Raw genomic sequence first — 14,355 nt, forward strand, 5'->3', positions numbered from 1 at the left:
CCACTTCTTTGAATTTAATTCTACTTGATGCCATTTTTTCGAACTTCTATATCACTCACCATTCAGTCATTGAGAAGCCAGACTGGAGACCCAGCACAGAATCTGCTCTGAAGCCTCTTTGAAGATCACTCTAGAACAGATAGAAAGCTTAAGAAAGGCTGTCATCAATATTGGAGTATGGTCCTGGAAAGTTAGTAAATGTAATTTTGCAAAGCAGTTGCATTATCATCAATCAATCACCCAGGTGTTTGGTTCTTTTTATCATTTGTGCTACAAATGTTAATTCGGTCTTCTGGTGTAGCAGCAATTCTTTCACTTAACATTAACGTTTTCAACAAAATTATTAAAAATCAACAGTAAAGTAAAATTATAGATGATAAAGATAACCTGTTCTTTTTAGCAGTTTTAAAAAAGGTGATGATGGCAAAACTCACTAGAATAATTAACAACCGACTTCACCATATTGAATTTCCAATTTAGATGCATCAACAGAGAATGGGAAAAAAATTAATTTACTTTTTGGCCTGTAAAGTATTTATGCATCTATTAGATCCTTCATCAACCAACAGTAGTCAAAACAAAATCTCTGTTTTCATTTTATTGTGTCCAAGGGCAGGGTAAGTTTTAAACACTCCCAGGTCAATGGTCAGAAAATAAAGCTTGCATCATCATGGTCCAACAATGACTTTTAACCAGTGTAATTTTTTCCATTTCCCATACCTGTCCATTTCCCATACAATTTGATTTGTACTCAGAAAATGCACAAAGTTAGTAAAGTGTTGGCTCGACATGCCAATCTCAGGCCCAAGTCAAATTCGACTTTGGATTTCATTCATATGCCACCAGCAAGATTTAGGTGCCAAATAAGCAGCTTGGCGTCAAAGAGAGAAATGAACCACTCAAACATATGCAGGTCAGTTTTGGTGGAGAAGGTGACAATGGGTCCGTGCAATGGTTGTGGGGAGGGTGGTGGAGCATGAGACTTTGAACATATTGGCAATAGGACACTTTTTTACAGGCCCAGGAGAGGAATACTCCTTCTCTTAGGTCTGCAAAAATAAAATGTCAAAATTTTGCCGCTGTCTTTTTTGAATGGCCTCTAGCGAGCTTTGTGAGGACTGTTAGGCAACTGAATATCTGATTAAACTATACAGAGCATGTAGAACACAAACTCTGTTTATTTGCACCTGAATTTCAATAGGGGTCATACATTTGGCATATAGGATCATGAATTGCATCACTAAATAGCCTTATGCCTGTTTTAGGCAGCCAGTTTGCTTTCCCAATTACAGAAATCAGATGGGCATTGGACACCGAAGGGTTGACTGAAGTGACCCCCCACCACCACCACAAACAACCCCTCCAATTTTCAACTGGCGCTGCCCATTTTGCAGGTGAGATTTCTCCCTCAGTTCTTCTGTAGCCTTTCATCTAAATTGGCACTTGGTAATAATTTGTAGCCAATTTTCTGTTGTCAACCCATAACCACCAGGAACTGGGTTGAGATTAATCTAAGTCATTTCACATAGGAACCTGACAGCCAATTGGAAGAAACTCTCATTCTATTAATCTGGACTAAGTTCAAGATCAATTTATAGCTTTTAGCAGGACAGGAGGGATGATTCCTTTTATGTTTTGGATCAGTGAGTTCGCTTGTCAATCAAACTCTAACTGCATGCCTTCCTATGTTCTCTTCAGTTGCTGCTTGCAATCAATAATGGGAGAGAGTGATGTAAGAATAAACAGTGATTGTTTATTGAGACATAGGGCAGAGCACCAGATCATATGTGCTCACTCAGAAACCTCCAGAACTAGACTGACAGTTCCCAATTGCCCATGCTGTACAGTGATTCTTCAGTGCTGTCACATGATCAGTACACTTGCATTCTTTTAAAAGGACAGGGTACTTCACTTTACCATAATTCCATAACTCAGAGAAGCAAGTTTCCAGGAAATAAATTTTGGGGGATGACTGTGCAGGCTATAATTTACATCTAAACGGTGCTGGATCTAGAAGCAGCGAATCACAGCATCACCCATAATATGGAAAAAAAAACAAATATGAAGTTATATAAGTTTTTAAAATGATATTACAAAATAAAAGTTATTTTATTCTTCTCATTAACTATTTTCCCCATCCCTCCACTGGTATTGGTTGTGCCCTGGCTCCTCTTGAATGTACCAACTTTAACTTTATCTGGCCTGTTTTGTGGGAAGCTAGTGGGCAAGAACCCCTATTTCACAGCGTTGCATTGATTTCAGTGCCAAGTCTATCAACAAGGACTGTTAAAGTCCATTGTTTGGAGAAACAGGGTTTATCTGATAGCAATTCTCAGATTTCTGCATTTAACTCTGCATGTGCAGATACCAGAAGATGCAGTTCAATTTGTTTTATTAAAACAGTGAGTGTTGCTACATAAAATTACATGCGATAGTCAATCTGGAGACTGTCAGTGTTTTGTATAATATTGGGCATGTGACTGATGCTCTGTAGTTGGATCTCAAGGTTTTTGCTGTTGATGAACAAATCAATCAAATGCATATTTTGTTGAAGGTTGATTTTGTTGCAATAAATATTGCAAATATAGTAAAGTTTGGTTTGATTAGTTTAAAATAAGACTCAAGCTGTAAATCAAAGCTTTATTCAATTTAGTTCCTGACTAATTTAGTGAATTATGTCATTGCTATATCTTTCAATTAACACTTGAACTGTTGCAGTGCTTGATTTCTAATTGACAGTGTCATGAGCCTATTCAGAAGGCTCACAGCTAAGCTCAGTCTTGTCCTCAACCAACACCAAAGCCCTTGTACTTGCCAGTCAGAGTCCCTAGGCTCCAATCAGAAAGAAAGAAAGGAAGACTTGCATTTATATAACGCTTTTCACAACCTGAAGAAATCCCAAAGCACTACAGCCAATTAAGATCAAGTCAGATAATGGCTATCCTGTGATAAGTGACACCTCCTGACTCCCCAAAGTTTTTCCAACATTTACTAAGCACAAGTCAGGAGTGTGATGAGATACTCTCCACTTGCCTGGAAGGTTTCAGCTCCAATAATGCTCAACAAATTGGACACCATTCAGGATAAAGCAGTTTGCTTAACTGGTACCCCAACCACCACCTTAAGCATTCACTCCCTTCACCACTGATTCCCACTGACTTCAGTTTTGCTGGGGCTCTTTGATGCCACACTTGGTCAAATGCTGCCTTGATGTCAAGGGCAGTCACCCTCACCTCACCTCTGGAGTTCAACCCTTTTGTCCATGTTTGGATTAAGGCTGTAATGGGGTCAACAGCTGAATGGTCCTGGTGGAACCCAAACTGAGCATCAGTGAGCATGTTATTGCTGAGTAAGTGCAGCTTGATAGCACTATCGACGACCCCTTCCATTACTTTGCTGATGATCAATGGTAGACTGATAGGGCAGTAATTGGCTGGGTTGGATTTTTCCCGCTTTTTGTGGAACCACTGGTGATGAATGTGGAGTCCAGGAGAAAGAAAAGATGGAATTTATTGGCTGCAGTGGTAGACCCATCCACTGGTTGGAGAGCCTGTTGCAACTCCCCCAAGACCATTCTGGGTCCTCCACCCCACAACCCCCCAAATTGATTTAATGGCAATCAGGCACTTACCTGGTTTGCAACGTGGTCCTCAGCATATCCAGGGCTGACATCCCGCCTTACAGAGCTGCCGGCCAGTCAGAGGCTGACAGCTTTCCAGTGGTCACTGCTGGCAGTGCAGTGGACCCAGGCTGAATGTCATCACTGGAGCATTGAAGGAAAGGTAGGTGAGGCAGAATCACTAGGGCCGGTAAAGGAGGCTGTGATGAGGGGGTGGGGCAGGAGGGGGTTCAGCTTAAAGACCAGGTAGGGTCTTCACACACACTAGGCCCTTGCCACCAACGGGTCTTCCAATTGGGCATGGGCTGCCCAAGTAGGTGGGACCCCACTACCAGGGCAAAAGCTTACTTGCCACTGTTCACCTTGTTGATTTCCCATCTTCCGTAGCTCCCACCCTCCACTGTAGAATACCAGTGGTAACTCTTTGGAGTTAAAACAATTAAACTAATTTAACAAAATTGGGATAAATCAGGCACAGCCCCTATTTCAGGTCAGCTGTAAAACCAAGAACAAAGTTTAAAGGAAACTTACAAACTTTAAACCAAAATGTGATTAAAGGGGTCGATAAAGTACCCCAGTCCCCGCGGTGCCCACCGAGCATGGAAGGCCTCGAGAGTGCTGGCAGACACCGCATGCTCCCTCTCCAAGGACATCTGGCCACGAACGTAGCCGCGGAAGAGGGACAAACAATCGGGTGGGACTCCCCCGTTGATCGCCCACTGCCTGGACCTGTTAATGGCCAACTTGGCCAGGCCCAGAAGCAGGTTCAAGAGGAGGTCCTCCTCCTTCTCGACTCCCTTCCGCACCGGGTGTCCGTAGATCAGGAGCGTGGGGCCGAAGTGCAAACAAAACATTAATAAAAGGTTTTTCAAATAACTAAAAAGGGAGTGCAGCCTACCACACCCTATGTAAGCATGGTCCATGGACTCCACAAGACCGCAAAAAGGGCAGGTGTCCTGGGAGGCCGTGAACCTATGCATCCTACGATTATAAGGGACTGCTGCATGCAACACCCTCCAACCCAGGTCCCCGATAGAAAGGGGGAGGATACCTCCGTAGAGGGCCTCCCATCGGGGGCCTCCGCCGCCGGACGGCAACAAGGCACGCCAGGGCGTGTCCGGGCGGCGGACAAGGGCGAGAAAATGGAAGGTGTGCAGCAGCAGTCCGTACAAAAAGCTCCTCCGCGCCGTGCCAAATGGCACAGAGGGCATGTCCCCGAGGCGGCTCATATTGCGGGGCACCAGCACCCGAGGGAGGGTTCGGGGCTTGGGGCCAATGTGGAATTCTGTCCGAACAGGGGAACACTCAGACGGAAGACCACCGCGCACCTGGGCCACCTCAAGACCTAAAATTACATCGGGTCCGAGCACGACACTCACAGACGCGCAACGCGCCAACTCCTGTGGGAAGAATACCAGTGGTAGTGGCATGAGGCTCACAATTGGCCCTTAGGGCTCTCAAATGGCCTTCTGATGGGAAGGTTGATCTCAACTCTTCACACCCTGAACTTAATTGGGGACGGCAGTGGGAGTTGGCATTGGGAACGTGGCTGGGCTTCCACCCATCACCTGTATGCTGCCTGATCATACAGCCTGTCCTGCCTCCCAGTCACCTCTAGGTGGAGCATTAATTCCATCTGGGTTGGAAGCCCTGTAGGATATCCTGCCAGTGGGAGTTGGTTAATAGGGAGATGAATGCACAGAGTCTGGCCCTGAGGACATGGCAGCAGTGTCAGAAAAAAATTAATGACCTCACGGGAGAATGAATACAGCTTTATATCACACCAGGACCACCAACCTCGCACACTCCTCAATGCACCATATTCCCATCACCACTCCCTCACTCTCAGGGCCCATGCCTAACATTCATTTGCTCCAGTTCACCCACAACACACACACACACACACACACACATACGAATGCTTTCAGCCTCACACACACCTTTCTCTGCCTCCACAGACCCAGTCATTCAGTGGTGGCTGATACATCATCCAAACACTTGGCAACACAATTACTGACATTCTTCTTTCTCCCTTTCAGGATAAGTCACCCATAATATCGCGGAGAGCCAGACAAGCATCGGAATTACTGTCTTCATCCCCTCAGCCCTCTTGAAGAGATGGTTCTCTGAAATATCTGGCCAGCAGCAATGGTGTCCATGGCATCTGGCACCATGCAAACTACCCAGAATGGCATTAAAAGACTGTGTTATGCCCTTTCTGAACTCCTTCCTCACCCTCATCCTGAGATGTGACTGCAGATGGTCTGACTATGGAACACCTGCTTTCTTCCCCACCAATCCTTCCCTCGTCCCAAGTCTCTCCTTCTGTTTTATCTTTTCAGATACCCAAGAATTGACATCTAGACTGCCTCAGTAGAGCCTGGAGGAAGAGCAGCAGCATTCCTATGACAGTGATGAGGATGAACTGTCACTTGACCTGATACCAGCAGCCATCAGCTCAGATACAGGTATTGTGCATACCTCATGGAGCTGGGAATTGCACATGGAGAGCAACTGGGCACCTGTGGGCTGCAACCAGGCAAATGGAAAAAGCCAGCTCATATGCCAGCTCCCCAGAAGGTGAGGTCACAGAAAAGCTCCGAAGCAGGGTCTCAGATATGGATATCAATGGGGCATCGTACAGGAGAATGCTGATAATGATGCACACCAAAATGTTTGGTGCATTGCCTGGCCTGCCAGACACCCTCCTGTACTGTCTAGCAGCATGGAGGAGTTTAGATCCCATGAGGCACAGGGCATCATGCAGAGCAGGAATGCATATCCTTTCCATCATAATCATGGTGGCCAACTCCCTGAGAAGACTGGCAGATGAGAGTATAATGTAGTGTCTGGTGATTGGGCAGAAGCCACCCACATTTCCCTGTGGATGCTCAAGTGGCATCATGAGATTCATAGTTGCTGTCATGCAGGCAGAGACTACAGCTCTCATGGCTGCAGATCTCAGTGCTCAAAGGGGCATGCAGAATCCCATAGTTGTCCGGTAATTTGTCCTCCAGCTGTTTACGAGGATTTCTGAGGTATCACCTTGTGAGATTGACAGTGGCACTGTGAAGTTCAAACCGACTGCCTTCCCTCAGGGTGACAATACTTGGGCAACCTTCAGTGCCATTCCACCAATGCCCTCATTGATGCCTCTCAGCCTGCCAGTCCAGACTGCTGAGCTGCTGTTTTCTGAAACCAAGCCCCCATGGCCCAGAGTTGCTCAAGGTTATCCTGCAATAGGCCACCTGCAGTTTCCTGAATGAAAGTCAGCGGCTTTCCATCAACCATGCTGTAACCACAGGTGTAGCACTGTATAAGAGCACTAAGGCAGGCAGCAGCAGGCACTAAGGAATACAAAGGGGTGACTAGTTCATTTAAGCTTGTACAGTTAAGTGTGTTGTTGGATAAAGATGTCTGGTGAATCTTCCTGTTTGTGACAGATTACTGGGTGCTGGCTATGGGGATGAAGTGATGGGAAATCTGAAATGGATACAATGGTGGGGAATGGTGGGTGCATGTAGCGAGAGGGAAGTTGTTTCAGTGGAAATTGAGCCTCACAATCCACTCTACCACACTCTGTGCACTTATATACGTGTGTCTTCCCTGTTGCCTCCTTCTCTCTCCTCTCTATGCAGACCTTCCCCTCTCTGCATCTTCCATTCAATGTCCTTGTTATGCTGCAGAACAAGGGACACTGCCCCATACCTGGTCAGGTAGATCTCTCTCTTCCTTGGCTGCATTCAAAAACTGGCAAAAAAGCACCTCCAAGAACCCAGCACGGTGCTTCCACCAACTCTGTCTAAAAATCACTCAGCAATACCTCCAGCTTTTTATTAGTTAGCGCTAATTAAAAATCACTGAAGACTGATGTTCAGTTTCGATTCCAGCAGGGACACTCAATTCCAGACCTCAATACAGCCTTGGTGCAAACATGTGCAAAAGAGCTGAACTCTAGAGGTGAGATGAGAGTGAATGTCCTTGACTGCATTTGACTGAGTGTGGCATCAAGGAGCCCTAGCAAAATTGAATGCAATAGGAACGAGAGAAAGCTCTTTACTGGTTTGAGTCATACCTAGCACAAAGGAGGATAGTTGTAGTTGGTTGGAGGCCAATCATCGCAGTCCCAGGATGTCGCTGCAGGAGTTCCTCAGAGTAGTGTCCGACGCCCAATCATTTTCAGCTGCTTACCATTAACCAGAAACCTAGCTGGATCAGCCATATAAATACTGTGGCTACCAGGGCAGGTCAAAGGCTTGGAGTACTGGTGGTAGTAACTCACCTCCTGACTCCCCAAAGCCTGTTCACCATCTACAAGGCATAAATCAGGAGTGTGATCAAATTCTTTCCAATGCAGGAGCGGCCAAGAAGGGGTCCAAAAAAATTGTCAAAAAAACACCACCCAAGGGCGGCAAGAAGAGGAAGCGGTCCAGAAAGGAGAGTTACTCCATCTACATCTACAAGGTGATGAAGCAGGTCCACCCGGACACCGGCATCTCCTCCAAGGCCATGAGCATCATGAACTCGTTCGTCAACGACATCTTCGAGCGCATCGCCGGCGAGGCTTCCCGCCTGGCCCACTACAACAAGCGGCAGACCATCAGCTCCCGGGAGATCCAGACCGCCGTGCGCCTGCTGCTGCCCGGGGAGCTGGCCAAGCACGCCGTGTCGGAGGGCACCAAGGCGGTGACAAAGTACACCAGCTCCAAGTGAAACGCCACAATGCACTGAACAAAAGAACTCCAAAAACAATCTAGAAGTTTGTGACCATCCAGGACAAAGCAGCCCAATTGATGGGCACCTCATCAACCACCTTAAACTCTCTCCACCCCCATGCTCAGTGGCTGCAGTGTGTACCATCTATGAGATGCACTGCAGTAACTTGTCTAGCCTCCTTCAACAGCACCTTTCTAACTCATAACTTCCACCACTTAGAAAGACAAAAACAACAGATGCATGATCCACCATCTGCAATTTCCACTCCAAGTCACACACCATCCTGAATTTTAACTATATTGCTGTTCCTTTACTTTTGCTGGGTCAAAACTATGGAATTCCCTTCCTAACAGCACTGTGGGTGTACTTACGCCATATGGACTGCAGTGTTCCAAGGAAGCAGCTCACCACCATCTTCTCAAGGGTAATTAAAGATGGGCAAAAAACACTGGCTTTGCCAGCAATGGTCACATCCCATGATAGTATTCAAAAAATCCTTCACGAGCTGTGCAGGAAGTGACCAGCATCATGACTGCACTCAGAAGATGGTGATAGGCATTTGAACAGCACTATGCAATACAAATTCATGCCCAGAATCTTCATGATATACGTAACTCAGTTCTGTGCTGATTAGTGCATTTACCAAGCAAGCCATTAGGGGAGCTTAACACATGACCGGTAAGCAAGGTTCCTACCTCAATTAAATTTATTCTAAAAATGCAGAAGAGACTACTTTTTGGCCAATGTTTAGGGATTTTTTTAAAGAGTTTCTGACCCTCCTAAAAAAACTCATCTTGGGGAAGGGGTATGAAAGCTATGTTGTACTTTTTAAGACCTTATCAAAGTTCAAATTATTGAAAAAACACTTGAAGTTACATGGATATGAAAGCACTAACAACAGGTCAAAGTCCTTGATGTTTCTGTGATGGATGAACTCCTATTACATGCTAGCTTTGGGACAGTGTGACTTTCTTCATACAGTAGGCTTTCGTCAGTATATTATCGCCTCATCATGTAATATAAAATAAAAATAGAATTATCTGGAAAAACTCAGCACGTCTGGCAGCATCGGTGGAGAAGAAAAGAGTTGATGTTTCGAGTCCTCATGACCCTTCAACAGAACTGATTGAATATTAGAAGAGGTGGGCGGGGGGGTTTTCCTTAAACCAGCTTATATTTCACCCCTCTTCTGATATTCAATCAGTTCTGTTGAAGGGTCATGAGGACTCAAAATGTCAACTCTTTTCTTCTCCTCCGATGCTGCCAGACCTGCTGAGTTTTTCCAGGTAATTCTGTTTTTGTTTTGGATTTCCAGCATCCGCAGTTTTTTGTTTTTATCTCTATGTAATATAAAATGTTCTTCGTATTATTTTAGCTTGTACTACCTACTTGTTCTTTTTAACTTTTTATTTATCCTTACAGTTTTCTGAAGGATATATCATTTTTCACACATCTTCCAAAGTTCTTTAATCCTGGGGATTGCGATTGCCATTTTGACTCAAGCTTTGTGCATTTACCACTCTTCCTTTCTTTCCAAATGCCTCATTGCTGCACTCCATTACATCATTTATAGAAACTGCGAGCACTTTATTGTTGAAATGTGGTTTTTCTGTTCTGGTATTCAGCATTCTGTCCTACAAGTGTGCTGTCCACTGCTATGTTTTTACATGTTAGGTTGGGTGTAGTGTTTGATGAGTAGTAAATGATCAGTATTGCAGGTGTTTTACGACTGACTCATAATTGCTACTATTAACAAATCCATTTTTACCAGAATTTGATGCTGCAAATAGGGCATTCCACATTTTCCTTAGTGGTTTGGGATTGCCAAGAATGCTCTCAGAGAAATAGGGGGCTCAAGATCTTTAAAAAACATTCACATGTAATCTGCCATGTACAGTATGTAACAAACCTGTTCAATTAAATATCAATATCAGAAGCATTTGAAGACTTTCAACAGAGTTCTACTCAAGAGTTTTTGGAGTTTGAGCTAGTCAAAAGGCAAACTTGTATTGAGTACTTAGCATGAAAATCCCAATCTATAAATACAACAGCACTGGTTTATAATAAAAACAGAAAATGCTTGGAAAAACTCAGCAGGTCTGGTAGCATCAATGGAGAAAGAAACAGAGCTAACGTTTCAAGTCTGTATAAATCTTCTTCAGAGCTGAAGAGAGGTAGAACAGTGATGAGTTTTATACTGTTGAAGAGAGGGGGTGGAGTAGGTGGAGCAAAATAGATCAGAGATAGTTGGGAGCTCAGGAGAGATTTGGTAAAGATGTCATGGACACAAGACTAGTGAGTGGTGATGATTGTGTTAAAGACAAATGTTAGTAGTGGCATGAATGTCTGATAGCAGAATGTGTTAATAGCAGGACAAGGGTCAGTGCTCTCTGAAAGCAAAACATGAGAACAAGTTATAGACGGACCCTTGTTGAGGAGGGGGTTGGAAAAAAAAATCAAAATGGAGAGCAGAGTTCATGGTCTGAAGCTGTTAAACTCAGTGTTAAGTCTAGTGTCTGTAAAATGCCTAACTGGAAGATGAGGTGCTGTTCCTCCAGTTTGCGTTGGGCTTCACTGGAAAATTGTAGCAGACCAAGGACAGACATGTGGGCATGAGAGCAAGATGGTGAATTGAAATGGCAAATGGCGGGAAGTCCGGATCATGCTTGCAGACTGAGTGGAAGTGTTCCACAAAGCAGTCACCAAGTCTGCACTTGGTCTCCCCAGTGTAAAGAAGGCCACATTGTGAGCAGCAAATCCAGTGGACTAAATTGAAAGAAATGCAAGTGAAGCCCTGCTTCACCTGAAAGGAATGTTTGGGGCCTTGGACGGTGAGGAGGGAGGAAGTAAAGGGTTGGATGTCACACCTCCTGCAATTGCATGGAAAGGTGCTGTGGGAAGGGGGTGAGGCATTGGGGGTGATTGAAGAGTGGACCAGGGTGTCTCAGAAGGTACGATCCCTACTGAATGCGGAAGGGGGGGGTGCAGGGGTGGTGAGGGGAAGATGTGTTTGGTGGTGGCACCATGCTGGAGTTGGCGGAAATGGCAGAGAATAATTATTTGGATACTGAGGCTAATGAGGTGAAAATTGAGGGCAAGGGGAACTCTCTCATGGTTCTGAGAGGGAGGGGAAGGACTGAGGGCAGAAGTGTGAGAAATTGGTTGGATATGGTTGGGGACCCTGTCAACCACAGAGGGGGTAAATCTTGGCTCAAGAAAAAGGAAGACATGTCAGAAGCGCTGGTTTGGAAGGTAGTATCTTCAGATCACATGTGACGGAGGCAGAGAAGCTGGGAGGATAGGATGGAATCCTTATGGAAAGCAGGGTGTGAAGAGCTGTAGTTCAGGTAGCTGTGGGAGTTGGTGAACTTGTAATGAATATTGGTAGACAATCTATTGCCAGAAATGGAGACAAAGAAGTTAGGAAAGGAAGGGAAGTGTCAGAGATGGACCATGCGATGATGAAAGAGGAGTGGAAATTAGAAGCAAAAAATTGATACATTTTTCCAGGTACAGATGAGAGCACGAAATTGCACTGATACTGTCATCGATGTATTGAAAAAAGAGTTGTTGGACCGGGCCTGAGTAGGACTGGAACAAGGAATGTTCCACATACTTCTCAAAATGACAGGTGGAACTGGGGACCATACATGTAAAAGGCATGGCTACATGGGCCCAAGTTATCCAACCCCCTAGCATCCCCAAATCGTCATCCTCTTGCCATATTACCTTCCCATGCAATCACAGGAGGCATAACACCTGCCCCTTTAGCTCCCCCCTCCTCACCATCCAAGATCCCAAACACTCCTTCTAGTGCTTCACTTGCACTTCTTTCAGTTTGGCCTACTGCATTCACTGCTCACAATGTGGCCTCCTCTACACTGAGGAGACTAAACGCAGACTGGGAGGCCACTTTACGGAACACTTTCATTCTGTCTGCAAGCATGACCCAGACCTCCCTGTTGCTTGCCATTTCAACACACCACCCTGCTCTCATGCCCATATGTCCGTCCTTGGCCTACTATAATGTTCCAGTGAAGCCCAACGCAAACTCGAGGAACAGCATCTCATCTTCCAGTTAGGCACTTTACAGCCTTCTGGACTTAACATTGAGTTCAACAACTTCAGACCATGAACTCTGCCCTCCATTTTGAATTTTTTACAACCCCCTCCCCCACAAGGGCACTTGTTTTTTGTTTTCTGAGGGCACTGACCCTTGTTCTGCTATTAACACATTCTGCTATCTGACCTTTATACCACTATTAACAATTGCCTTAGTCTTTAACACTATCATTACCACTCCCCTTGTCTTGTTCCAAGACATCTTTGTTAAATCTCTCCTGAGCACCAGCCTATCCCTGGCCTTTTATTTTGCTCCACTTGCTCCACCCACTCTCTTATATAAAACTGATCACATTTTTACCTCACTTCATCTGTGAAGAAGTCATATTTACTCGAAATGGCAGGCAGAATTTTTCCATTCCAGGGCGAAGTCCCGTGGCTGGGGGGGGAATGTGGAGAGTTTCCTGCCATGGAGGTTGTTGGGTATTGCTGACCTAATTAACTATGCAGCCAGGGATTCCTGACGTTTTGCATGGCGTGACAGGTTGGATGTCTCACACCATGCCATCATATCTGGGCGCCATATTTAAAAGACACCCATACAGCAACTGGAAGTCCACCTCTTGGAAGATCCTAAAGATAGAGATGGACCTCCTGGAAGATCCTTAAGAAAGAAGATCCACTTACTGGAAGATCTTGACATTAGAAGATCCACGTCGTAGATGCTCCATTGCTGCATGTGGTGTTCCAGGGTCCAGTCGCTGGAGGCCTCCATCTTCCTTTCTGATCTCTATGAGCTGCCCCAGACTTTCTTGCAGCTAAGTCCGACATTTGCATGCTACATTGGTCCAGAAGTTTTCTGGACCGGCGTGAAAACCCACTGGCGGTTCTGGACGATTGGGTGGCGGGGACGCTTCTGGGTCAGGCTTTCAGTTGCATCCCATTAAGGAATGCAAAACAGCCATGGCGAGCAGGAGCGCACCTTCCCACCGCCATTTTACACTCACAGGAAGCCGACTTTTCACCTCCTGCCACATTGTGCCCCTCCGCCTGCCATTAACCTCACCAAGGAGAGGGTGGTCTGGAAAATTCCGCCTGTGAACTCTGTTTCTCTCTCCGCAGATGCTGCCAGACCTGTTGAGTTTTTCCAGCATTTTTTTCTTTATTTCATATTTCCAGCATCTACAGTATTTTGCTTTTATTATAGCACTGGTTCATAGTAATAAATATAGCATAGTATAAAAAAAAACATTCTCAGATATTCAATTACAGCCCTTCTATGGCAATTTGTCATAAGTTTCACTATGCCCAGTGTGACTGAATCCAAATGAAATATTCTTTAATTTAAATCACATAGAAATTACTGTCAATTCATTTTCTGATATCAGTAATAAATATTTGGTAAGCACAACATGAAGTCTTGTGCTGCAGTGATAGTGTCTCTAATTCTGAGCCAGAATCTCTGAATTCCCACTCGGGAACTTGACAGCTCTAGAAAGGCCTGTTCATTACATGACCAGACAGATTAATTATCAACCTGCAACTCCTTCCATACCGCCTATGACAGGTGGTAATAATGGGAGAGTCCCCTGGTCAGCTAGAACCTGCAGAGAGCAATGGCAAAGCGTTGCCAAGCTTAACCATGGCCCGACACATGGAGCAGAATTTTCAGCCTGTCAGGCGGGTGTGTGTCCAACCCGAACGAGCGTAAAATGACACACAACGACATCGGGTGAGCATCCCGACATTATCGTGCGCCCACCGACAATTAACAGGCCTATTAAGGCCATTAAAAACCTAATTAAATTAATTTTTTCACTGCCTGTCCAACCTTACGATTGGCGGGCAAGTGAAAAGGCCAAATAGCCTTTGGATTTTTTTTGAAACCTCATCCATGGGCGGAATGAGGTTTCGATCCATCATTAAAAATTAAATTAAAAATTTTCAAGTTAATTTCA

The 14,355-nt window shown here is 45.1% G+C and overlaps 1 protein-coding gene across 1 annotated transcript; it reads left to right on the top strand.

The window, feature by feature from the left end:
• The first annotated feature begins 6,103 nt into the window (after positions 1 to 6,103).
• LOC121283892 (histone H2B-like) lies at positions 6,104 to 8,354 on the top strand. The gene is made up of 2 exons (XM_041198694.1): positions 6,104 to 6,257; positions 7,938 to 8,354. Exons 1-2 carry the CDS (start codon positions 6,104 to 6,106, stop codon positions 8,330 to 8,332), a joined length of 549 nt encoding a protein of 182 aa, XP_041054628.1. The 3' UTR covers positions 8,333 to 8,354.
• The last annotated feature ends 6,001 nt before the right edge of the window (positions 8,355 to 14,355 follow it).

This window comes from Carcharodon carcharias, chromosome 11 (assembly GCF_017639515.1).
Source record: "Carcharodon carcharias isolate sCarCar2 chromosome 11, sCarCar2.pri, whole genome shotgun sequence".
Taxonomy (NCBI): Eukaryota; Metazoa; Chordata; class Chondrichthyes; order Lamniformes; family Lamnidae; genus Carcharodon; species Carcharodon carcharias.

What these genes read in the sequence shown, in the direction of transcription:
- LOC121283892 (XM_041198694.1), top strand. Translation starts at nt 6,104, where the DNA reads ATGGAGCTGGGAATTGCACATGGAGAGCAACTGGGCACCTGTGGGCTG. An exon ending in ATGGATATCAATGGGGCATC is followed by an intron (nt 6,258 to 7,937) that starts GTACAGGAGAAT and finishes ACCATCTACAAG; the next exon opens with GCATAAATCAGGAGTGTGAT.